We start from the raw sequence: 27,692 nt of genomic DNA on the forward strand, positions 1-27,692 counted from the left end.
TAAAACCACATTTTCCCCATTCTGAGATGTATTAACTGAAACTCTTCATCAGTGTCTGCATGTTTGGCAGATTGGATAATCCGATCGACCAATTCTGTCCCCTCTAACTATGTTCCCAGAAACACCTTTGCCATATGGTGAATAGTGAACACCATTTTGAACACAGTGCATGTGTATATGAATGCTTGCAACAGACAAAAGAGAGTAGCGGGTAAGGAAACATCTATTTATAGCTGTTATAATGAAAGCGATAATAGGAAGTAACTTGTGTTTTTGTGCACAATGCTGTGGTAATGCTGATGAGATGTATTTGTGAATTATAGTAATGCTGCAAGAACAATTAGAGTTGAAATCTATTTCTTGGTTTGGGATGTAGTGTGTCCTTATCCAATCCTGTAAACACTCCGGGTAAGGCCAAAATCCACTGTGGGGAAAATGGAGCCCCAAGGTGGTCTTGGTACCTGCTGTATACCATGAAATAGCAGTTCAAGATATATTTAATAGAACTACCATAGATTTGAATCAAGTGTATCCTATAGCTCTATACACACACACACACACACACACACACACACACACACACACACACTACACCCATGAATACATTTGAATGTAGCAACTTTTTATATTCACATTTTTGGCTTATTTCACTATTAACTAAATATGATTTTGACATCTAGAGATAACATAGTTCTGTTTGTGCACATTTGATGGCTTGATAAGGCATCTTCTACTTAAGTGAAGCGGCTGAGGTTGAGAAACTTCTGAATAACATATTGAAAACATATTTGTTGTTATAAATTGTGATTGCAGCTGTTTTTCCCAGTTTCTGAAAATAGTGGTAGGATTTGCAAAGTTAACATATGCATGGTGGTTAACACATCCCAGACAGCAGACAGTTTCAAGCTATATATGGTTAGTCCTGTAACCATCTGTTATAGTAACAACACCTGTCCTGTTGCATATTGGTGGTGTGAGTAATGTTTCATGTTGCGCCATATATATGGTTTTTGAAAATCGTGTGAAAACGTCCTCTGTCGAAATGAATTAAATACTGGATTCTACCTCACTGTTTGGGAATTGGAAAACTGGCATTGATGTAGTAATTCCAGAGTAAAGAATGGCCTTAATTAATTTTGGTTTAAAAAAAAAAAAAAAAACACCACAGAAATACTATGTACACAAACCCTACAATGAACCCAATAAATACAAGATGTACCTTTAAACAAACCAGAGACAATTCATAAACCAATGCTGGCTAGCATTTAGCATTGCTAGCATTGGGAGAAAATGCCCCAAACTTATTAGCTTATAAGATGAATGAAAATGACCAAATATTCTTAAAGGCAACTAGTTATAATTTCTGATGTTCCCTCAAAAAAAGCTTACTAACTTTAGGAAAATATCCCCAACTAGATAGCATGAAAATATGACAAAGGACAAACCTGAGCAGTTCCTAACCGGCACTGCTTTATTTATTCAGTAGTGTATTGCCACAGTAAAGTAATAAAGTACACAATCTGTGAACTTTATTCTGAAAAAATAAAAGTGAACTGCATCAGAATCACAAGACAAAAAGACCACAAATGTGCATTTCATCAGAATAGTCTGGTTTTAATGTTTAATCACAAAAAAATAGCAAATCACAATCCAGTACATAATTTTTTATATAACTGCATAAGCTTTAAGTTTCTTCCAGGTTCTAACACTTTTCAGTGACTACATATTAGATTACTACAAAAATAAATACAATAATGTCAAATTAGATTTTGCGCCCTTTAATTTTTTCTGATTGAGGCAAAAAAAATTCCCATATTACAAAAAGATTATATATAATTTTTTACATTTGTTTATGTACAAAGCTAGGTTTACAACAAAGCATTAATGAGGACATAATTTCCATGCCAAATGCTGCAACCCTCCGTTCATCACAGATATATAATATCTCATATTTGGTTCCTACAAAATATATAAACCAACCATGACCCATTTAATATATGCTGCAAAAGTGCAATCTACCCAACTATGTGGGGGAAAAAAGGTTTGGCAAGAACACAATTTTTTCACTCAATACATTTTATGATCAGTGACATTCACACTTGACAAACTGAAACTTATCTTAAATTAACAGGATCTCATTAATTTATCTGCAAATAATATTTATCTTCAAACAAATGTGAGATGATTTGCCAACAAACGCTGGTTAGCTTCAGGAAAATATGCCCAAACTAAACTATCTAGTCATATAAGAACCGCTTGCTATCTAGCTGGTGTTATTCAGAAACCCTCAGACTAGGGTAGCAAAAAGTAAAAAAATATTCCTCAACAAATATTTTCTGAACAAAAAACCAAACAAACAAAAAAAATGAATATCCCTGAACAAAACTAGCTTAGATCAGTGAAAATACAAACAATGCTAGCTAGCCTTTAGGAGAAAATATTTATACAACAGTAACTAGCTAGTATGAGTAAAAACTCTCACACACACACAGACACACACACACACACACAGCTAGTTAAAATGTAAAGAATATTCCAACCAGCTTACATTATTCAAAATCCTCAAACAAAACTAGCTAGTATTATAAAAACTTGTAGCTAACATGAGGAAAACCCCAAACAGCTAGTTTACGGAAAATACTTTCCAAACAAATCTCGCTTGGTAAAAATATACACCAAAAAACAAAAACATTTCCTCACGGACGTGATTAGGTAACATGAGTGAAAAGCTAGCCATCTTTTTAAGAAAGAAAAAAAACAAACGACTAGCTAGCTAATGTTGGGAAATGTATTGCGGTGTTAGCTCTTGAATTAAATCTATTATTGCTCTTTGCATTGGTTGGGGATGCACAGTGATCTGTCGAGCTACAACTGCTTTAACTGTTCATTAAAACGCATGATTACTTTGTAGAAATATATTTTACTTGCATATGGACATAATGCTAAATGTAAATTATAGAAACAAGCTGCAGATATAAAAGAGGACAAGCAAATAAGAGGGAACATGAGAATGCTGATATTTCAGTAGGGACATATATAAAGCTATTTTTTTTATTCATTACTAACAGTCTTTAATGTGCTTGTTGGTTTGCTTGGGGGTTGACTGAAAGAGATCCAGACTCAGCGGCCCTGCATGTCCGCACTGTTCGGAGACTGAGTGGCGTTTAGATACTGCCAGCTGAAAAAAGCTAAAATTGTAGCGGCAGAAAGATAAAGATGTGAGAAATTGTGGGAGCGGGCCGGCAACGTCGCCTTGGAAAGTGTCTTTTCCTGGATCACACCAAGGATGCACAGTGTGTTATCCCGCGACGGATCAGACAGCGACACTTTCTGCAGGATCTAAAGGGGAGAAGAGGAGGAGAAGGACTACACTCGATTAGGATTACTAGGACAAGAGTATCACAGGAAATGCTGAGGAAATAACTCGTTTACTTGTGTCCATCACATTCGGAAAGCCAATTTTTTGACAAAAATTTGGAAAAATACTTGAGAATAAGCATCAGGGGTGTGAAAAGTCCAAATTATACTGTATATTTGAGAAAATAAATTTTTTATTTACCACTAAAAACTAGCCAGTGCCTTAGATTTGCTGGTTACAGATCTTAATCTGCCTCCACATTTATTTAAAGCTGCTTTGCAAACTATGTAATAAGTGATATACTAGATTAGAGGTTGACCGATTCATCGCCGAATTAAATTGGACCTGACAATTGATTGCTGAAAAAAATTGACTACCGGCAAACAGCCATACCAATAGTTTTTCCGGGTTGCGTTATACAGTACGAGAGCGGCCTCTTGAGGCGAATCAATGATGCCGCGTGATGTTTGTTTGAAGTGTCTTTTTTTTTAATTAATTTTGGATGTAACTGTTTTTATTTATTTGGAGTGTTACTTCTTGTTGTAGTTTGAATGCATGTCTTATGTTTAATATATTCTTTTTTTTCCCATTTAGCACATTTTCATGATTCAGTACTGTTGTTTTTCTTTTTGTAATAAAGATCTGTACTATTTTACATGGAGTTTTTTAATCCATTATCTATTAAAAAAACCGATCGGTTGATTAATCGGTTATTGGTAAGTTCGATCCAACCTATCTATCGATAAAATCCGCTAAATGTCGACTTATATATAAGATATACTGTATATAACTGAGCTGACTTTCCTCAAGCAAATCTGAAAAGAAGCTTTTGGACAACAAAAATCCAGTTGATTTAAACTAGATGAGATTTATCTGTTTGGGGATTCAGATGGTTCAGTGCAAGATGCCCATATTATTTTATTTAATTAAATAGAAACCAAACACTTTTGCATTACACTTGTTGGTAATCTATTGTAGCACGCTTATAAATACATGTATCCTGTATAAAGGTCTCACCTCCTGGCTGTACTGGGCTATCATGCTCTGTACAGCTTGCATACTGGTGGCATCCATCATCAGAGTAACAGCCTGCCCCTTCCTGATCTTCACCACCCCCTGAAACACCAGTGGGTTGTTGTAACAGGCGGAGAGAGTCGCTATCGCCATCACCTGGTCACAGAGGCACATTGCATTTTCTCTTATTATTGGGAGTTTAATTGCAATGATGTGCAATGGATCTAATCTCATGCCCAGGTCATATTTTAATTTATGTTTCATTTAACACAAAATGCTTTTATATTCCTGTTTGTAAAAAAAGAGAAATTTGTTTAATGCTGAAATAATAGCACCTACATTCCAACCCAGCTGCCAGCTCTTCCCTGTTGAACAGCAGCTATCAATGTACAGTAAGCTATCTGCCCTCTTCCACATACATGAGCTCATAGACATGACTAACATTTATATATATATAAATATAGTTAATATATTGATATAATATAAAAACAATATGTAATACACTTCTTTATTATATCAATTCAATTGAGTAATCAATTAAATCGGCACAAACTAAATTGATTAATAAAATTAAATAAATGGAAACATTTCATAAATTTTTTTTTATAAATTTTTTAAACCCCATTTGGGTAAAACAGGTGTCTAAACAAAGTGTGTGTTTTACATTTAATATTGATTTTCCAAAGATATGATCTAAATAACTGTTCTACTTTTTTCAGCATACTTTAATAAAAATCTTCATTCCTTCCATCCTTCAATATGCAGAATTGTAAGGATTTTCTCCTTGTAAGAGAAATTCTTGGAACTGGACATGAAACAATAAACAATCCATATCACTAGTCGTAAAAATGGAAGTGGCGGCGATTTCGTGTGTGCGCAAAACGAAATTTTTAGCCACAGTGACACTGCCCTAAGTTTATTTTTATAACCCTGCCATTGTTGTGTATGTTTTATTAATATGTAAAAAAAAATAAAAAAAGTGACACTGCGTTCAAAATACATGGCAGAGTTTTAGTTACAAATCAATAAAACGGAAGATGTTTCAGATCTGGAATGCGGCGATATATCGCGGGCCCACCTGGGGGATGGCACAGAAGTTGAAGACACTCTGGTTACGGAGACGGGAAAGGTAAGCGATGACATCGGGGACGTGGCGCAGAGCATCAGTTACCAACAGGTTAAGGCAGGCTAGAGCTGAACTCAGGTGCTGTGGTTGAGCAAAGTCCTCCAGATGAGAGGCAAACTGACTCCAAGCCTGTTGCATATACACACAAACAGACACACACACACACACTGCAATTACTACAAAAAAACAAAACAAAAACGGTAATTGGATTTCATTATAAGTATTAAAAACAACCCGTTGTTGTAAGTACGACCTGACGTCTATATTATTTTTGTTGCTCTTTTAATTTGAGAGATAAAGCCATTTCTGTTGCCATAACATAACTTTCATGTGGGCTGCAGTAACTCCAGTTTCAGGAGAAAGACACCGTTTAACAGTCTTTTGGAACAGTATTAGGACCTTTACTGTTTTAAACGTATAGTACTGTGAGAAAGATTTAGGCAGGTGTAAATAAAATCCTGTAAAAAATACGATTTTATTTGCAAAAAGAAATTTGAATCGTTTTATCTTTGCATCAATTTACAATATGCAAAGTGAGCGAACAGAAGAAAATAAAAACCTAAAATCAAATCAATATTTGGTGTGAGCACCTTTTGCTACCCTTTGGTACAATAATTAATGTCTGCAGGCAAAAGTGAAGCATGGTGGAGGTTGCTAGCAGGTATAAGGCAACATTTCAAATGGAGTTGGAGATTTGGTCAAAATAAATGGTGTCCTCAATACAGGCGTCTGATTGGCTGCAAATTTGTTTTGCAGCAGGACAATAACCCCATACATATAACTAATGAAGAACTAACTTCAACATGGAGAAGAAAAAGCCCCCACAGAGTCCTGATTTCAACATTAGCGAGTCTGTCTGTGTCTAAATGAAAAGACAGATGGATTTGAGGCAGCCTTCATCCACAGAAGATCTGCGGCTAGTTCTCCAGGATGTTTGGAACAACCTACCTGCCGAGTTCCTTCATATGCTGTGTGTAAGTGTACCCAGATGCTTTGAGACTCTTTTGCAGGCGAAGTATTGATTTGGATTCTGTTCATTCCGACATACTGGAACATTGTACATCATTTTAATTAAATGCTATATAATCTAATTTATAACCAGACTTACCTCCTCAGGCCAGAAGGATCTGCCTTCCTGCTGGTCCTCTAGGTAGTCTCGAATAATGTTAGTCTTCTGTAAAAAAAGGCCCATAGAGTTGGCTAATTCAGTATCCCGACCCACCTCAGGGTTCCTCCAGCAACGATGCGGAAAAAAGCCGAGACAGACCCACGCCTACCAGACCAGCCACGTAGTGACAGTACTGCAGAGAAAGCAACATGATGTCCATCAGAAATGTTACTTAACCTCATATGAACCATCCAGGCATTCTTATAGTACACTTGTTTTCCCCCCATACTGCATTTAATTCAATACATTTTTGTTTGTATAGCACTTTTAACAATGGACATTTTATTTACACGTCATATTTTACTCTACTTTCGTGTCATGGAACTCGTTGAACTTACATCTCTTTTAGACCTACAAAAGTCAAACCCTCTTGTCTTCACTCATCCAGCCAAAGACTGTGCTATACATCCATCCAATAGACTCAGAATCCAGACTTGTATAATATTAGATTTCTACATAAATCTATTTAGTCGTTGTATTCGTTAAGACTTGTACTCTTTTGCAGGCATTAACTTATCGGCATAAACGAGAATTTGTTAGCGTCAAATCCAAGAAGTCCATTTCTCGCTGATGGTAAATATCTAAATTACAGGTGACCACGAATAGTCGAAGATTCGATGCTTCGATAAGAGGAACCCGATTTGACTAATCTTACAGTCGAATTTTTGCTGAGGTGTCATAAAACGAGGATCGTGCCATTTCAGTTATATGGGGGTGCTCAATGTCTGATTTCACATCAAACAACCAGATTTTTTCCCCGATAATTTAATACACAGCCTATGATGATAACGTAAATAAAAATGTGAAAGAAAGACGCTTTTAATAAATATTTTTAAAGTACATGAAAAAAATCCAACCCCCTCAGTGACAGATTTCACTTTCAGCGATCCGAATTCTGTTCTAATTTTGCACGTAAATTTTTGATAGTTTTTTCGGGGTTTTTTTTGCCAAATGCAAATCTTGTCCGCATTGTGGCCTTTCTGCAGTTATTTATTTGGTTTATGATCCTATACCTATATCTTTGTGTGATGTTCTGTAAATCGTGACTTTAGAACTTTACGAAGTATCATTTTACGACTGCCTGGTGTCGTCGTCATCATACCAGAGGGTATTGAGCAACAACCTTCCTACAGATCACCCAACAGCAATGTGGAAGACGTGTGGAGAGAACGTTAAGACGCCTGAAAATCAGGGTTATTCCCCCAAATATGAATATAAACTTGTATTATTTGCATTATTTTAAATCGGAAAACACTCCACCTTTGACTTATTTTATACCGTTTTTTAATTTTCTGAAAAATAAACGCTCTAAATAGCAATGTTTACTGAAATTTGTAAGAAAAAATGTCAGTAGAACAAAACAAAAACGCTCATTTTTACTCAAATACCTATAAATAGCAAAACCAAAGAAACCATTTTTTAACTTGGTACTGTAGATGTCTTGGCTTGAGGTCAATATTGGCCAAATTCATCCTTCATTCATTTAGGTACAATTTCTCACACAAACGCACTGTCCTCAAGCCGAAAGTTCACCTTATCCCATTCCTGCATCGAGTCGACTTTCTTTTCAAGGAACTCCGCCATCCCGACCCCCATTCGGTGGCAAATGTCCGAAATGACATCCCGGTATTCCTGAGCCAGGTTTCGGAACTCAACTGAAATCTGCAAAAAGTGGGACAACAATATCATTTAACACAAGGCGGAATAAAATTTGATGTTGAAAGATTGTTTGGACAATCTGCTAGCAAACCATTGGGAATCAAAAATGCCGTGTCCACGTGTGTATTACCGAAGGAAAATCTTCTAGAACTTGTCTGTCCTTCTCCTTGCTCTCTGTGAAACACCAATCTGGTTGGTGAAGGAACGTGTGGAAATGATGCAGGAGAGGGACTTTTTTCTCCAGAGGAATGGTCATATCATCCTCAACTGTGTCCAGGGCTCGAAGAACAAGGTAGAATATACACACTGCATGGCTAACAGAGACAGAATGGAAAATATTCTCATTACAACACTTTACTAAGATGTTAGAAGTTTTATCATCCACAACATTTATTTGAATCATATTGCACGTTTGTGGAACCAGGACAGTCATAACAAAATGACCCCCCCCTTATGAAGAAGTTAGGCTGGGGCTGATATCTTTCAAGCCCAGACTATAGATTAAGACTGCAAACATTATGCGGCAGCGATAAAAACCCTCGCTAGAGTCGATCTTCATTTGGCCTGCTAGCTTTATCATCAACAGCGATCTAGAAGGTGCACGTGAAACGCATAAGGACGTAACGGAAGCAAACTAATCCGTGCACTTGAGTTACTTGAGTTGAGAGCTACACTTTAGTAGAGTAAAATATCACTTGAGTAAAAGTACAAAAGTATTTGCCTTCAAGTGTAACCGAGTATCCACAGTACTAGGATTTATTATGGCGATAATGTTCCTATGATCATTTCTGTCACGTGACTCTTCGCTCAATCGAATGTGAAAAGACATGAATGTTCTTTTAACGCACCGTTATTTTAAATAGAATGATGCCTATTTCAATTATCATCAAACCTTCTTCTCAACTACTTCAAAACAATCGTGTAAATAAGGTCACGTGCGTCGTGGCGAGTTCGAGTCTGGAGTTTCTGAACTGTATGTCGGTGATCAGTAGATTCACCAAGCGCCAATCAAAACAAGGTAAAAACAGAGCGTGCGCTCGATCCTGATTGGTTGCTCGCTGCTAAATCTATCATATTGACACAGAGCCCCTGGAGAACAGAGCGTTAAGGGCCTTGCTCAAGGGCCCCCCAACCAGTTCCAATGCAGTCCTGATATAGGAGGTACCTGGACCCCTAAACTATGTCTATTATATCCACTCACAGATCAGTACTTTTGCAGAAATGTTTAAAAAAATGTATATTTAATCATGGGAATTGTTGTTGTTTTATAAGACAATACAAAAAAAGGAACAGGAAGTACAGAAGACTTTTATCTCTAGTGTGTAATATATTCATAAGGCAATATAAATCATGCATTTTTTATGAAATTTAAAGCAAATAAAGTCATTATAGTCGTTTCAATAACCACATTTTTGGAAACTTTAATGCATGCAATCATGAGGTAAACAAACAAAAAAACAAAAACATGGCGTCCACAAACCTTGTGCAATATTCTGGAGAATAAAATATGTATTTAAATTGTGTAGGAAAAACGTGAATCCTAATCAAATGCGTGTGAAAGAAAGTTGTGTAAACTTGTTTACTTGTTGGAGGACACGCCTCTTAAGAAAGCATGGGGAAGTCAGAGCGGTGGTTCTTACCGCAGCTCTCCGTCGAGGGCCTGGATCACAGCGGCGAAGCTCCTGCTGGTCTGGTTCAGGTAGATGTAGCACGCTCTCCGGCTGTCGCTCATCGACTCCTGGACAGAAGAGCAAAACGAGTGCGTTGTTGCGGGTCGGTGAAGGCCGACGGCGGCGGGATGGAGGTGCAGCGGGCGCCCGAGGAGCGCGCTGCCGCCACGCCGACGCCGCCGCCCCGCGCCTCCTCTGGCGCAGGCCGCGGGCGCTGAGCGCGGGGTGGATATCGGGGCCGGGTGGCGCACCGACAGAGTGCGCTTGAACGCGGAGCAGAACGGCGCCGTGCTCTTGCAGCAAACCCCCGCCATCTGCGCGTCAGCGTGTCGCGGAACTCATAACCGCCACGAAAAAGACTAAACCTGGACACGCGTCTAACGGACGTGTCAATGGAAGGAACGGCTTCAGCTCTTCTACCCTCCCGCCCACTTTTCTCCCCACTCACAAACCAGTCAATCTGTAAAGTCATGAGCACCAGGAAACAAACATCTGATCTCGAACAGTCTTCAAAAACAACCATCCAGTCCTTAAAAAAAAGTTTGATCTACAATTCTTTTCTCACATTGTGCATTGAAACTTTTATTAGTAGAAAAATCACATACAGTGACCAAAACTCCTTTTTACGTAGAGGTCGACCAATTCATCAGTTTCTCGATTATACGGTACCGATAGCTAATTGCTGGAACTATTGGCTATCGGCAAAAATCCATACCGATAGTTTTTCCAGGTTGCGTTATACAGTGCGAGAGCGGCCTCTAGAGGCGGGATTTGCAATTTGGACGAAAAATACGTGTTCCTTTGTTTCATGCCATTATAGATCCAATTTAATTCAGTATGAGGAACATTGCATCATAAAATAATTGTATCCCTAATGAGCAAGCCAGTGAGTTGACAGCAGCAAGGAAAAACTGCCTGAGATGGTATTAGGAAGAAACCTTTGGAGGGACCAGACTCCAAAGGGAACCCATCTCATCTGGGTGGCGGATGTTAATCATGATATTAATAATTTTAACGACATTTTGCCCAGCTGTAGTTAATGTGTAGGCAGATATGTAGGTTGGATAACAGACTAGTTTTGGAATTGTTCAGTAAAGTACAACAATTCTACACAACTGGTTTAAAAACTAGTTGTATAATGTAAAGCATGCACAATCATTCTCTTTTAGCCAACATTTAAACTTTTACCCTTTACTCTATCACATGTATGCAACCGATAGAAAGAATGCCTGATCAGGACAAATAAAAACGTATAGAACAACACTATTATTTTGAATCACGGTGTAAAACAACATGTAAAAGTAGACAACATCTATGACTTTTGTGTCAAAAGTGTCATAGATGTCAAAAAATATATATATCCACTTTCAAATAAAAAAGTACAAAGGTTGAAAATTGTGGTAAAAATGCAACATATAAAGTGAATTTTTTATTTTATTTAGATTTAATGGTGAAAACCTGAACCATAAAGGTAGAATAGTGCACTGTGTTTTCACCTTATGGTGCAGATCATCACTAGTGATGAGAGTTAATTATTGCCAGCATCTAAAAATATAGTTTTATACGCTATAAATCCAGAATCGAATGGAAATCGTCCCAAAAGAGTGGAGGCTGTTGGAGATGGATGTTTAATCCTCAGGTGTCCATCTATTTTTGGCAATACAACTCACCCTCAGAACATACCTCACTCAATCGGTCTGTAAAAGCATCAAACTTCATCTCTGCTGGATATGCAAGCAAGAAAAAATGATGCAGCTACAGGACATTGTCATAAGTTTGTGGACACCTGCCCGTCATCTTACGTATATGTATTGTATGCTGTACAATTATCTAAGAACTAAGAAGCTCAAATCTGGTCCTACTTCTGTAAATGAAGGTCGGAGTGGAGGAGGAGCATGGGTTCTTCTGCATACAGGCCTGACCTCAACCTCACTGACCTCAACCACACTGAACACCTGACTCGGTGAACACCAGACATCCTTGTCTCACCTCTATATGATTTTTTATTTAAAAAAAAAGGAGCTCTTCTAGAACAGGATGTTCACCATGGACGTAAAGGTGTGACAGGTACACAGACCTTTTGGATGGCAAAAAAGTGCACACATATGAGTGAATTATTTCTTTACAAACAGAAATGTTTTATAAGAGCTCAAACATGCACACACACGCACACACACAGTAATCCCACCAATCTGATTAAAAGAAACGACATGTTTTTCGGACAGATTAAACCTCTCAGATGGAAAGACTCTGTAGCCATAATGGTGATTGGTGCACATCCTTCTATTCCTATTTACTAAATAAATATTTCTGATTATTGCATGTATTTATTCCACAATACAACATGCTCTTTACGACATGCATACAACAGGTTTGATGGCAAAATTATAGGAAATAATAATAATAATAATAGTAATAATAATAATAATAATAATTATAATAATAATAATAATGATGATGATGATGATGATGATGATGATGATGATTACTCACATAATCCATCTTGGGCATCACAGTCCTACAGCCTCCCATTTTGAATTTGAACAGGTTGTATATTTCTTCTGGGTGTCCTAATGATTTCAGGATGTCCATTATTGAAAATGCATTAGTTTCTAGTTGGACATGAGAAGTGTGTTGCAAATTTCACGGAAGGTCCTTTTAGTTTAATTCTGGTTGGATCCACAGCACCTCCTACTCGCGTGTGCGACAGGACAATCATTTAGAAGAATCTGAAACGTCAGATCAACTGAGGACTCTGATTGGATTCGTGTCATGGGCTCAGATCTGAGCCAGCCAATAGGAGTTCAGTGTGTCTGGTGTGATGCTCCGCCCCCTAAGCGTGCACTGGCTGTATTGTCAGAGAAGCTGTGATTGGTTTGGAGCTCAAGTTCTCATGTTAATTCTTGAAGAAATACTACCAGAATAGCGTAGTATATGTTTATTTTATTTAACAAAACACATCTCTGACTTTATCTCTTGATCAAGCTTTATTATTTAAGATTCCACATGTTTATTATACAGTGGTGTGAAAAAGTGTTCCTGATTTCTTCTTTTTTTTGCATGTTTGTCACACTTTCATCAAATTTGTTTAAATATTAGTAAAAGTTAACACAAGTGAACACAACATGCAGTTTTTAAATGTTTTTTTTTATTATTGAGGGAAAACAAAATCCTACATGGCCCCGTGTGAAAAAGTGTTAAAACTGTGGTTTATCACACCTGAGATTAATTTATCAATAAATCTCTTAAATACGACCTGCCTTACAAAGTGAAGTAGACCAAAAGATCCTCAAAAGCTAGACATCATGCTGAGATCCTAAGAAATTCAGAAACAAATGAGAAAGAAAATAATTGAGATCCATCAGTCTGGAGAAGGTTATAAAGTCATTTCTAAAGCTTTGGGACTCCAGCAAACCACAGTGAGAGCAACTAGTCACAAATAGCAAAAACTATGGAACAGTGGAGAATCTTCCCAGGAGTGACCAGCTGACCAAAATTACCCCAAAAGCACAGCGATGACTCATCCAAGAGGTCACAAAAGACCCCACAACAACATCCAAAGAACTGTAGGTCTCACTTGCCTCAGTGAAGGTCAGTGTTCATGACTCCACCATAAGAAAGAGACGGCAAAAATGGTCTACATGGCAGAGATCCAAGACAAAAACCGCCACTGAGTAAAAAGAACATAAAGGCTCGTCTAAGATTTGCCAGAAAACATCTTGATGATCCCCAAGACTTTTAGGAAGAGACTCTGTGGACTGAAGAGACAAAAGTTTTTGGAAGGTGTGTGTCCCATTATGTCTGGCGTAAAAATCTGAAAAATTAAAGTGTGACATACATGCAAAAAAATAAGAAATCAGGAAGGGGACAAACACTTTTTCACACCACTGTACTTGTAACACTTTTCTGCTGTAATAGGTGAATGTGCCTATCTATCTATCTATCTATCTATCTATCTATCTATCTATCTATCTATCTATCTATCTATCTATCTATCTATCTGTCTGTCTGTCTGTCTGTCTGTCTGTCTGTCTGTCTGTCTGTCTGTCTGTCTGTCTGTCTGTCATGTTTATCTATCTATCTATCTATCTATCTATCTATCTATCTATCTATCTATCTATCTATCTATCTATCTATCTGTCTGTCTGTCTGTCTGTCTGTCTGTCTGTCTGTCTGTCTGTCTGTCTAATAAGTGATCTATAGTGTTTTGTTCTAAACGGTATAAAATCTATCATTGCTTTTATATATTATACAGTTATTAGACCTCCAGTCATTTTCACGAGACAATAAATAAATGAATAGCAACAAGTGCCATGTTCGATTCTTATTTATTTAATTACACTCATCTGTAAGATCAGCCGCTCGTAGATATAAAGTTCGATGCACCGTTACAGTTCTAAATGTTTGTCCTTTGCCGATGTAATGTCTTTGTACAACACATTAAATTTAACCTTCATAAAAGAGCAAGGTGTCAATACATACAGCATACATACGTTTTTATATATTGAAAAAAAATCCCAATTGCTGAGTGGAACATTCACCGTGTTACGCTTGGACCTGGTGCTGTTGGCTACCTACGAGCATGAAGAAAGACTTCACCCAGTTTGCTTCAAGTTAATAAATACTCTGATTTATTTCTAAATTTTGTTGTTAATAATTTTGGTTCGTGATCAATTTTGACCCTGAGATCCTGTTCCAGATTGAACTGAAAAATTAGGAAATTAACCGATTACTCATTAATTAATTAATTACTGTCCAATGGGTTATGTAGGTGCATTACATGTGCATTATATTATATAGAAGAAATAATGGTACTTTAAATGCTAAGTGAAGCTGTAACTCAAACAGGAAAGGTTTTGACCTGAAGGAGTGCTTTAAGAATTCTTTAGTGTTCAGATGGAACAGTCTTTTTCATTTATTTGAAGCAGTACTTCCTGGACAGGGAGTGTATTTTATATATATATATATATATATATATATATATATATATATATATATATATATATATATATATATATATATATATATATAATAAAAGTTAGCACATGTAGCAGTAAACACAGAGTTTTTCAGTAATAAAACACTGTAGAGTGAAGAATAACAAAAAATAAAGGCACATGGGGTTGTTGAGTCACTTTATCACGTTATAAATACTGAAGACCCTTTTTCAGTGGAGTACTTGCAGTGGTCTGTGACTGAGAATGTGACCAGGTCATGTTCCTGTACGTTGGTCTCAAGGATATTCCTTATCCTGGTTGTATTCCTTAATTCAGAGTCCCACTGTTCTTCCATTGTGTCATGGTTGTGTTTGATGTCCTTTTCGCGTCGAACCCATTCGTCCCTTTTACCGTCACTGTACTGGCGCAGAAATTGCAAAGGTTTGATTGAAAGGCAGCGATTTCATGTAAGGACCAGACTGTTCCAAGGCTCATTTTTGGAACTGGGTGCTACAGAATGTGGCGAAAGCTTTAGCAATGAAGCCCCACTTTGGCCTCCCATGTATGAGATCTAGGTAGAAATCACAAATAGTCATCATTAGTACTTTTCAACCTTAAGCACGTGTCTAATAAACAAATTCAAAGCAAATACCCAGTCTTCTGTCCTCACCTGTGTATGTAGGTTATGATGGGAATAGAGAGTGGGCGTTCCCGGCTCTGTCTTGATTGGACGGTGTTCTTCTGCGTTGCCACAAGTGCTGGCTACATTTGATGGGGTGTGGTCATCATTCCCAGGGTTTCCTATCAATCAGCATTTTTATTTATTATTTACGTGTATCCTATTGCAATTCCTATTGCATCAGCTTTTTAGTTGTCACATGTCAAGGGAAATACATTCTTTGCATATCCCAGGGATGGGAAGCTGGGGTGAGAGCACAGGGTCAGCCATGATATAGCACTTCTGGAGCGCAAAGGATTAAGGGCCTTGCTCAATATAGCACTAAATGTGGAATTGGATGTTCAGAAAGCACATGGCAATCTTATAATCAGACGTCCACAAACTCAGACATTATTAAGAACTTAATGTACATGAATTGTATAAGTAAACATTTATAAACTTTCATACCGGACTTGGACTTGGTGAGGTTTTTGGGTTTGCGTTTGCGGGTCTGAATCCCTTCCTTTTTCATGGCAAGAGGACGAGGAACCTGCGTTGGAGAAAAAACTGATCAAAATTTGTGATCCCCTGATGGCAGAAAGCCTTTAAATCTCATATAGAAAAATCAAAACCTTACAATTGCGAATGTATCTTTATTATTAAAAAGCCATGCATACAAATTATCCTTATTGTTATTTTTTTATCTAATGTGTATATAATCTATATGATTATATTACGTTCTATGAATATATTTTGGCCTCGTGTCTCCATATGCTGGTCAGGAGGTTAATCTGAACACCAATTTATTTGGAGTTTAAAGTCTCACCCCATGTAGTTTCATGTAGAGACCACAGGCATTGCACACAGGCTCTCCTTCTGCATTTCGTCTCCATAGAGTGGTGGTTGTGGTGTGGCAGTTTGTACAGGATAAGCCCACTCGTCTTGAAGCAGACTGAATGGGGTGCAAAAAAAAAAAACCCCAGACATTATTTTCAGGTGCGTTGTTTTGCAAGCCCTGCTCAGACTAACTCTACCATCCTGAGTGTATAGCCATTGACATTTATAAGTACATAAATATATGTTTAGACTGTGTTAATGATGCATAAATGCATCTTATTCCATCTAAAAGGTTAAACAGATCTCTCCTGAGTGACCCAAGAGAAAATAATTTTTTACTCTGGCGCTTCTCTATAACGCAAAACGTGTTTGTTTGGAATTGCGTCTTTTGTTGGCTGAAGAACCAAAATTTGGGAGAAAATGATACATAATATTCTCATTACAGTGTTTTGCTGTTTTCTGTGTAATTATTAAGTTGTTGCCATTATTTCAAGTTCTTCACAACCTCAAGTTGAGTTCCCCATTGCAACGAATGAACAAGTTCTCACAAGTTCAGTTTCTTGATTTTGTTTTCTTGAGTGTTTATCAATCGAATTGAAATCATTTCAGTTAAGTCCAGTGGGTCCACAGGAAACTAAACATGGAGATGATTCACAATTTTGGAATGATCCATGAAGACATAATGGTATTCAGAAAAAAAAAAAAAAAACGCTTATGAAATTGCAGGTTTAAAAAAATATAAAGACAGAAATAACACAACATAAATAGAGGTTGACTGATTCATCATTTTTTATCCACGATTAATTGGCACAGATAGTTGATTGCTGGAACTATCAGCGAAAATCTATACCGATAGTTTTACCAGGTTGCGGTACGAGAGCGGCCTCTAGAGGCGAATCACTGGCACCGTGTGCTGTTTATTTAATGTCTTTTTTTAAATACATTTTTTATGTAACTGTTTTAAATTATTTGCAGTGTTTTAATGTATTATATTTTCTTCAATATTTACTAATATAATAAATATATTTATATTTATTTCATTTACCACATTTGATTCAGAACTGTTTTTTCTTTTTGTAATAAAATTTTTCTTATGTTTGTTTGTTTGTTTGTTTGTTTTAAAATTATCCAAAGATCACAACAGCAACACTGAAGGAACAACAGGAATTTCTGGCAGGTACTGTTCACTCCATGCATGTAACTATGATCTCCTGTATTCTGAGTAATTCTGTGTCACAATCTGGGAATGTTCTGGTTTTGTTTCTATTTATTTTTCGCCCAGTTCCTGAGCCCAACTGGAGGCGTTGCCCACAGATGGGAACCTCCTCCTTGGTCTTCCTCTTTTCCTCCTTCCTGGAAGCTCCATCCTCAGCATTTTCCTACAGATATACCCATGTTCCTCCGCTGCACATGTCCAAACCATCTCAATCTCGCCTCCCTCACCTTGACCCCAAAATGTCCTACATGCGCTGTCCTCTAATTAACTAATTTCTAATCCTGTCTATCGTCATCAGTCCCACGGAAAACTTTTACATCTTCAGCTCTGCTACCTCCAGCTTCACCTCCTGTCTTTTACTCAATGCCACTGTCTCTAAACCATACAACATCTCAGGTCTCACCACAGTCCTATAAACTTTCACTTTCACTCTCACAGATACTCTTCTATCACAAATCACTCCTGCTATCACTCTTCTCCACCCACTCCACCCTGCCTGCACGCTTTTCTTCACTTCTCTAACACACTCTCCATTAATTTGCACTGTTGACCCCAGGTACCTGAACTCCTCCACCTTCTTCACATCTTCTCCCTGCAACCGCACCACTCCACTGCCCTCCATCTCATTCACACACATGTACTCTGTCTTACTCCTACTGACTTTCATTCTCCTTCTCTCCAGTGCACCTCCACCTCTCCAGGCTCTTCTTCACCTGCTCCCTACTCTTAGCACAAATCATAATATCATCTACAAACATCATAGTCTACTGAGACTTCTGTCTGACCTCGTCCGTCAACCTGTCCATCACCACTGCAAACAGGAAAGGGCTCAGAGCCGATCCTTGATGCAGTCCAACCTCCACCTTGAAGCAGTCTGTCGTATATAATATAATATAATATAATATAATATAATATAATATAATATAATATATAATTTATTTAGTGTATATAACAAACCAATGTAACCTATTGCTTACATAATACACTATTAATGTACGTAAATGTATCATATCTGATTATATCCAAAATTGTACAAGAACTTTTCACAGTTATTCTCTTTACAACCGAACCCAAATAAATGATGTAACTGCATTGAATTTGACTCACAAGTCGTCTCTGGGGTTTGATCAGCGGCCTGTTGATGCCATTCATCTTGTGGTAGAGTCCACACGCATTACACAGGTAATGACCGGTTCCATCTCGCCGCCACAAAGGAGTGGACATGGCGCCACAGTTCACACATTCTCGACCTTCGGCGAAATCATCGAACAGATCTAAAAGTTTGAGACAGAGAAAGAAAAACGTTCAAATGATTTACGATAGTGATGGAGAGAGCCTTGAATATATTCCACAAAATAAACTCCTTTTTTAGGTTACGGTGTCAAAAATCTGTTCTAACGTATCCTTTAACATACATTTCCCAGTTTCCTATATTGGTTAGCTAGCTAGAGGTGGATCTATTACTAGCTCATCATTTAGCTTGCTAAACGTACACATACAAGCAGGCTAGCATTACCTTCGCTAACTTTATTTATAGCGTTACAATTTTCCCTCAGTTTCATCCAAATGATCATGTTTTCGCTTAAAAGCTTCTTTGTATGTTTTCAAGTCTGTTTATTAGCAGTTGAATCTTTAAAATTGGCTACAAACCCCACATTTTAAAGCTTAGCATCATTTCTAATCAGTTAGCTATAAAAAATTTGCTATAAAAAAAGTTAGCTATAAAAATTTGCCATGGATTTGCATAAAGATTTATACCCAAATAAAGATTGATTTTGAAATAATTACTAGGTATTGAACTATGGATAATGTTTGTAGTTAATATAATATAATATAATATAATACAGTATAATAGTCGGTTTGAAGGGGTTGTTGCTTTGGGATCTGGTTCTTTCTGGATACGTTGTTTTTCTTTAAACCGTTACCTCAAAGCAACACAAGACAACACAAGACGGTGTGGGACAATACACATAACACAAGATAGCGCCGAACCAGTAAACCTACTGTACACTCTGAATATACAGTACTGTACAAAGAGAACTATAAAGACTATAACTGAGAGTAAATATAAACAAACACAATGCAGTAGCAGTCAAGAGGTGCAAAAAAGACAGCATGTAAACAGTGTAATATGATTAAGTATAAATAATAATAAATAAATGATGGTGGATTGGATGAGTAATGAGTGTGTGTTAAGTTCAGGTTGTACAGTTCGGTAACACACAGTTGAGTGAGTGTGTGTGTGTGTGTGTGTGTGTGTGTGAGTTCCAGTTCAGTTTTTGGCTATAACGCAACACAGACGTAGGCTAGCCTATGAGGCTAACAACAAACAAAGCAAAGGCCACAAGACGTCATTCTTGATCACCTCATCATCATATTTGCTTTGCTTGTGTTCAATATGGTGGATGTTCAGCCTGTATACATTCATTAGGTAACAACATTTTAAAATTTGTTTATATTAATATATTAATATGATGTGAGCTTCAGTTACCAGCATGACATAAACACAGGTTGTAGTAATAGCTACTTTTTACTTCAGTACATGTTGGAACCCAAACTTGTTTACTTCAACTTGAGTGAAAAAGTGTAGTCAGGACTTAAAACATGAGTATCTGTACTTCTACTTGAGTGAATGATGTGTTCATTTTAGTTCAAAACAAGTTACTTTAACATATACAGGGAACAATTGTCTCTTTTGACCAGCAGGGGGGGCCATGTCATTCTCTTGTTTCAGTCATGCTGGTGGTTCTGTTTTCTCTCTGCGTGAGACATGTCCTGTTGATAACAAAAAGTTCTGTTTATAGAGATACAAATCCAGCTAATCTTTATGAACACAGCACAAAGTGTCTTAAAGAGCTTTTTCCCCTGTAGTGAAGGATTGATCCGTGTGGACGAATGGAATAACAATGGAATAAAAGATTTCCTCTCTGTATTTACTTCATCATTATGCCCTTGTTCTTGAAATTCTTTAAATCTCATCTGAAGTTTTCCCTTGTTGACTAAGTGGGCCTGTAAATCTCTGATGCTTTCCTCCCACTGGAAAAACATCCAAATGTTTATGAATGCGGCTGCCACAACAGTGAGGACCTTTGCTTTTAATATTGTTCATGCGTAATGTAGAGTAAAGCCTAATAAACAAGTAAGTACATATAAATATGAAAAAAAAAACAATGAATCATTTGTTATCAGGAGTAAAACATAAAGCAAAAAAGAGGACTTTATGTTTATGTTTTTAAGGACGAGAACTCAAATGAATTTTTTAGTTACTGGTTAGAAAAAGGTTTTGAAAATAAATGGAAATATTTTAATATCATATATTCAAAGACCATAATGTTGCATTTAAAAAAATTTCTATGTGCATAAAATAAAATATAAATAGTATTTGGCAAGAAAGTATGACATCCTAATCATTGTTTGATTTAATGACTAATGAATTGAATTGAATTGGGTTCTATTTTATTTTTCGTAGCGCTTGGATATTGTCCCGAAGGAGCTTAATAGAATTAAATAATGAATATAAATTTTACTGTCATTAATTTGTCCATATAAGTTTATCCCTAATGAGCGAACCAGTGGTGACAGTGGTGTGCAAAAACTCTGTTGGATTGTATGAGGAAGAAATCTTGAGAGGAACCAGACTCAAAAAAGGATCCCGTCCTCCTCTGGGTGACACCGAATGTCCATTCATTACATTTCCATCATTGTTAAAGTTATCAACTGTTCACTAAATGCAAAACTTTCCTAAACTACACTACGAATCCATCTTCGTGATTCGTTTAACCCTCCACAGTAAGCTCATGGATCTCCCACTGTACATTGAGCACTTATGAAGCAGCTATTACGATGCACTGCGATCTGCTTTCTATTCGATTTAATGCAATGGGAAAAACGATGCTCTGGTTCAGTTTTATTTTTTTGTTTCAGACAGACAGCAAATCATCAATTTACGAAAGTGCCTTCTGACTTGGCCCCTTTCACAAACCTTTATAGTGCGAAAGGAAAAAAGATTGAATACAACCAGATGTTCTTTTCTGTTCTATCTGCAGGAAGGTACAGCTCTACCTCTGCCAGGTTAATCTATTAATTCATTCTGATTAATTCTATACGATTATTAAGTCTCCGTAGTGTTGTGATGCGTCTTATTCAGAAATCAATCTACAAATAAAATATTGGTCACAACTTATGGGTCACTTTCTAAATAATACAATTATAGCGCATCTACTAATAATTATATATATATATATATATATATATATATATATATATATATATATATATATATATAAATGTTTTATTTTTTACATATGCAAATATATTAAAAATTAAGTTGGAAACTTGTATCCGATGCACACTTTTTATCTATCTATCTATCTATCTATCTATCTATCTATCTATCTATCTATCTATCTATCTATCTATCTATCTATCTATCTATCTATCTATCTGTCTGTCTATCTGTCTGTCTGTCTGTCTGTCTGTCTGTCTGTCTGTCGGTCGGTCTGTCTGTCTGTCTGTCTGTCTGTCTGTCTGTCTGTCTGTCTGTCTGTCTGTCTGTCTGTCTGTCTAGCGACTCGTCATGCTTGTCATTCAATTCGAATTATTGTATGAATATTACCAAATGAGACGATCTGAGTGCTTCAGTAATTCATGTCCTGCAACGAATGGACTACAAATGGAGTAAAGAAAAACACAACAGTGTCCATTTCTGGAATCCAAGGCTACACTGGACCGTCAATAAGTATCATCATTGTCATAGATTCAATCTAAATTTCACATGAACCCCCCGGCTCTGTCTATGGAATTTTGCAGAACTGGAGACACACAATGAGCTTTTTCCAAGGTTTCCAAGGTGAAACTGCTAAACTCCTCAACCTTGAGACGGGTGAGAGACAGAACACACCCGAAAATAACAATGAACAAAGAACAATGATTCGGTCAAAAATCAAATCCTCTTATTATATAGAGGACAAACAGGATGATGGTTTTATTAGTGATTTATTTATTTATTTTGTATCACTGAGCAATTACAGGAATTCACAAAGCGCAATAATAACCAGATTCGAGCATGTCAAAATATTTAGACGTCCTGTCTGATTATAAATCAGTACAAAGCATACTGGGAATAGATCCATGAGGATCTTTCCATTATGGAAAATATCTTAAGCCTAAATAAGCTGATTTTTATATTATATAAAATAAAAACAAAACAACATTGGAACATATGCAAAAGTGCAGGTACAGGTGAGACTGTACAAAATCCTTTGTGTACTTCTGATAGTTGCATATATAAGAAATACAATTTAGTTTGAAAACTGTAATATTTTGAATATCGCTTATTAAAACCACGGCTGCAAGATTTTATGCATGGTTTGCATTCTAACATGTTTGCAACATGTGCATTTTTATTTGCATTTTCTATTCAAATTTCACGATCAGGTGTTAAGGTTGTGTGTTCAAATCCCAGCACTGCCAAACAGCTGTCCTTAAACAAAACGTTTCTTTGCTTCCTTTTTTTTTTTAATGTATCAGATGAAATAACTTGCATGTTTTATTGCATACTGTATTTACAAGTATTTTGAACACAGTAATATATAATACTCGATTTAGTTTTGAACATTATAGGTCATTGTAGGTCGTCGTGGTCAAACCCCGAATGTATTGTTTTCCACGGGACGGACTTTGCTACGGACTAAATAATTGCTGCTCAGATAAAGCCAAAAGTGCCCCATCTCCATTTCTGCCCTTTTCATAGAGTTACAGTGCTGACGTAGTCATTATTAGCCTAATCAAAGTCCACTGCTGTTCTGATAGATAGCAAACTGATTGAAGTGAAAGAGATGCTCTACTGTTCAAATCCCCACCAATCACCCGGAAACAGTCCACAATCCACACAGCAGTGATCCAATCAATCTGGAGCATCAGGAGTGTGTGATTAGATAAGAGAGAGCTAATATGTAAACCTGCATTATTATTTGGCGTGTTAGTCATGTGCCTGACAGGTTCTTAGTGCCTTCTCTTCTCCAGCATGAGTATTATTGAGGGAAGAATAAACCACAGATGACTTACATAACCAGATGTGTCTGATTTGTTACTTTTTAAAAAATTAGGGATTAAGAAAATCTAAAAATCTAAAAAAAAAGTTTGGCAAACAAATAAAAGGTTCAGAACAGTAGTATTGTTTAATTGTCTCAAATCATTCGAATAGATGCATTTTTTTTAAGGTCAGTTTATTATTAATATTTTGTATATTCTATATATAAGAAGGAGATGTAAATAAACTGACCTTAAGAAACATATATATATATATATTTCTGGATTCTGGATCAGTGCGGTTTGAGGAAAACTGAGGAAAATTTAATTCATCGCATGCATTTTTTAAAATTACTATATTATTATTATTATTGTTATTATTATTATTATTATTATTATTATTATTATTATTTAAACTATGCATTCATTAGATCGCCTGTGTCACATCGTTATCATCCATACACACCGATTTTGGCACTTTTCTACATCATAAATCCAAAACCACACGTATTTTAAGACGCCCAATATACGTTCATTGAAATTTTCACTACATGTGTAAAACATATTAAAAATGTACACGTTCCCAAACAATCATTTGGAATTCAGTCCGATATTTTTCTTAGCTGTAATTCTGCTGAATTTAAATAATTTTATAACCGAAAAAAAGGCATCTACATCTACATAATAATAATAATAATAATAATAATAATAATAATAATAATAATAATAATAATAAATTAGGGGTTTTATATAGCTGAGGGAATTTTTTTATTAAAATAATTTTTTAACTGTCTTGCTGTTGTAAAAGGGTAAAATATTGTATGTCAAATGAATTATAAATATGGAATTATGTATAATAATAATCAAATTAATAATAATAATAATAATAATAATAGAATTAAAAAATTTATATATAACTAAGGAATTTAATTGAAATGTTTAAACACTGTCCTGCTGTTGTAGGAGACTACAAATGATTTTTCTGAGCGATTTCTTTGACTTTATTTTTAGGTGGCTGTCAATAATAATAATTTCATTGCACTGGTATAATAATAATAATAATAATAATAATAATAATAATAATAATAATAATAATAATAGTGCTTTAAAAAACTAAACTAAACTAAAAAAACAAACCCTAAAAGCAGGTGATTTAAGAAAAATAATAATTTCTTGTAAAAAATCTGCTTTAAAAAATTTATGGATATTTACAAAACAAAAACTGATGCAATTACGAATTGTATGAAAGTGTACAGGTTGTATATATTTGTGTTTATATAAATATATGTCTATTTATCTTTTTGTTTTAAGATCTAAAAAGTGATTTATATTTTTTACAGGATCACAACCTGTAATTATGAATAAGAATTATGTGGACTAATTAATTTCACCTTGTATTAATGAATGAATGAATAATTGAAGCTCCTGTAAAGCTGATTGTGGTTGATCTTGTATCTTACCCATGTTTGGGTGTCTGGAGACGCCGGTCGCTCCTGCAGACTGCAGACTGTGAAGCACCGAGCCGTCGAAATGGGACGCGGCCCACGTTCCGCCGACACCCGGATTCACGTAGGCGGGATACGGAGCGGAATAGGACGAGGCGAGGCCGCGCGCGCCGTAGTGCTCGCGCCCGCTCGGCGCGTTCGCGTTCGCGTACACGGCGCTCTCCCGCGCGGGCGTCGCGCTGGAGGAGGAGAACGTGAAGCGCGAAGACGCCTGGGAAGAAGCGCTGTAGGACGCCGCGGCGGGGTCCGGACCCGGCTGAGTCCACGCCGGGTGACACGAGGCCGCGCTGCTCGCCTGGGATCCGCCACCGTGCGCCTGGAGGTACGGAATCACGCGCGCGCTCGGCACGTACACCGGCGACGCCGCCGCGTTGTGCACGAAACTCGTCTCGTAGGCACCCGGGCTGCCTGCCATGCCCAGACCCTGATACATGCCCGCTGAGGGGATAATCCGGAGTGATGGAGAACCGCCGGGAGATTATCTGAGACTTTCTCTTTCTCTATCCCGGGACATCTTACTGCTGCACGCGCTCCAAGATCCTCTACCTGTACAGGAGGAAGGAGTGAGAGAGGGGACAGAGGGACACACTGGGGATAAGGGTGGAGAAATCTCTCTCTCTCTCTCTCTCTCTCTCTCTCTCTCTCTCTGCTTCTACAACTTTTTACTGATTTTTGCGCCCTGGTTTTACATTCCAATTAATTAATTATTTATTCTGACAATAACAATAACAATAACAATCTTTAATGAACTGAACTGTGCTGAATTACAGTGCACATTCCAGAACTGAACCGAACCGAACCGAACTGGACTTTACTAAACTACACTTAACTGTTACTGAACTTCTTGTGAAATCTTTTTCTCAGGCACAGAAAATATTTTGTGTGCAAAATCATCATCATCATCATCATCATCATCATCATCATCATATCATTAACATCACATGGTCCATTCCAGACTAATACATTTGTTGTGTTTGTTTATATAAAATACTAAAATATTTCGGCTACGAACGAATCAGAGATCATACAATAACAAAGGAAAATGAATTTATTTTTATTAAACAAATGACAAAAAAATGACAAAAACATAAATACATAATACTGAAAATGTTTCTAAATTGTAAAACTCACAATAATAATAATAATAATAATAATAATAATAATAAACATAAAATATTTTGTTTGCTAAAAATTTTATTATTATTATTATTATTATTGTTGTTGTTGTTGTTATTTATTTATTATTATTATTATTATTATTCTTTCTTGAATTTTTGTTTAGGGAGATCAGGAATGATGGATGGTCACGCTTGTTAGTGAAGGTCGTTGGCATGAAGCTGCTATTGTCCAGCTCTCAGTGTGTCGGAAGTGTTGATGTTGTTGTCTTGAGCAGATTTATAGCCACGACCTGCATCCTCAAAACAGGGCTTATCAAACCTTTCTGCTGCTAATGATCGCTTTAATCCTCACACGCTTTAAAGCGCTTTATAATAATAATATTTAATAATTCCAAATTAAGCTTGAAAGCAGTCACAGTGTTATAATATGTGAGGAAGTGGTTACTCAGTGGAGAAGACGTGGACCTTCTGATCTTCTGGAAAGTTTCTAATTGAAATCCCAGCACCATAAAGCCACCACTACTGGGCCCTGTTTATTTATATAGTGGCATATAAAGAAATACACAGAATCCTAAAATATTATAAACTGTATGGCTCCAAAAAAAAAAAAAAAAAAAAATTAAATTAATACTAAAATTAATACTATTAAAACTAATAATACATATACCAGAAGAACATATCAGATGCCTCCAGAAGTCTCCACTGCACTAATAATTAAAAAATGATTTTACTATATAAAATAATTGTTTAATTTTTAAATATATTCATAGAAAATGCATACATTTATATATTATTGTTGCATCTGGCTTTCCAATGTTTGTTGGTTCTGGAGATTTACTCTGTGTGTGTGTGTGCGTGTGTGTGTGTGTGTGTGTGTGTGTGTGTGTGTGTGTGTGCGATAGTTTGCTCCACATCATTCTAATTACATCATAAATGAAACTTATGCTATAATACAATTTTATTCTCAAGCTGTTAAATCATATATCCCTTGGTTTATTTGCAAATTTGAGGCAGGTCATATTTCTCTGTCTTTCTTTGTCTTTCTTTGGATCGGAACAAGGCAGTCGCTCGTGTACAGTCTGCTGAGAGAGGACCAGAGTGGAGGAGAATAAGCAGGACTCTCCATATCTTCATTTCCTTCTTTTAGTCTGAGTCTCCATCTCTTAATGTCACCGACTCCCTGGTCCTACTCCCTGCTGTCTGAAGAAACGCAAGGTCACAGTGATGCCATGGCTCAAATAAACCATATAAAGCATCATTTCTCTAGTGAAGAAAATACTGTCTATTGATGTGAAAAAAAAGTGTGTGTCAGAAGATTCTGGAAATAAATAATAAACATGATCATTCATTACAGTTCGTAGAATTTAATTCAGTCAGTATGGGAAATAAAATTGGA

General features: G+C 36.6%; 2 protein-coding genes and 1 long non-coding RNA gene across 3 annotated transcripts; 1 reads left to right on the top strand and 2 right to left on the bottom strand.

Moving 5' to 3' along the window:
• Positions 1-1,589: 1,589 nt before the first annotated feature.
• On the bottom strand, positions 1,590-11,376 carry fdft1 (farnesyl-diphosphate farnesyltransferase 1). Its single transcript, XM_046873897.1, is given in 8 exon segments — positions 1,590-3,339; positions 4,376-4,528; positions 5,451-5,627; positions 6,607-6,726; positions 6,728-6,799; positions 8,200-8,328; positions 8,456-8,639; positions 9,966-11,376. Coding segments are annotated over 8 exon segments (1,398 nt in total). The 5' UTR covers positions 10,310-11,376; the 3' UTR covers positions 1,590-3,120.
• A 2,931-nt stretch (positions 11,377-14,307) lies between these two features.
• Positions 14,308-26,205, bottom strand: gata4 (GATA binding protein 4). Its single transcript, XM_046874379.1, has 6 exons — positions 25,134-26,205; positions 18,751-18,917; positions 16,417-16,542; positions 16,059-16,140; positions 15,603-15,733; positions 14,308-15,503 (listed from the first exon to the last, which is right to left on the bottom strand). The coding sequence occupies exons 1-6, from the start codon at positions 25,609-25,611 to the stop codon at positions 15,396-15,398; spliced, it is 1,092 nt and encodes a 363-aa protein (XP_046730335.1). The 5' UTR covers positions 25,612-26,205; the 3' UTR covers positions 14,308-15,395.
• Positions 25,372-27,644, top strand: LOC124401856. The gene is made up of 2 exons (XR_006928628.1): positions 25,372-25,500; positions 27,357-27,644. It is a non-coding gene; the product is annotated as an uncharacterized LOC124401856 (long non-coding RNA).
• Positions 27,645-27,692: the final 48 nt, after the last annotated feature.

This window comes from Silurus meridionalis, chromosome 18 (assembly GCF_014805685.1).
Source record: "Silurus meridionalis isolate SWU-2019-XX chromosome 18, ASM1480568v1, whole genome shotgun sequence".
Taxonomy (NCBI): Eukaryota; Metazoa; Chordata; class Actinopteri; order Siluriformes; family Siluridae; genus Silurus; species Silurus meridionalis.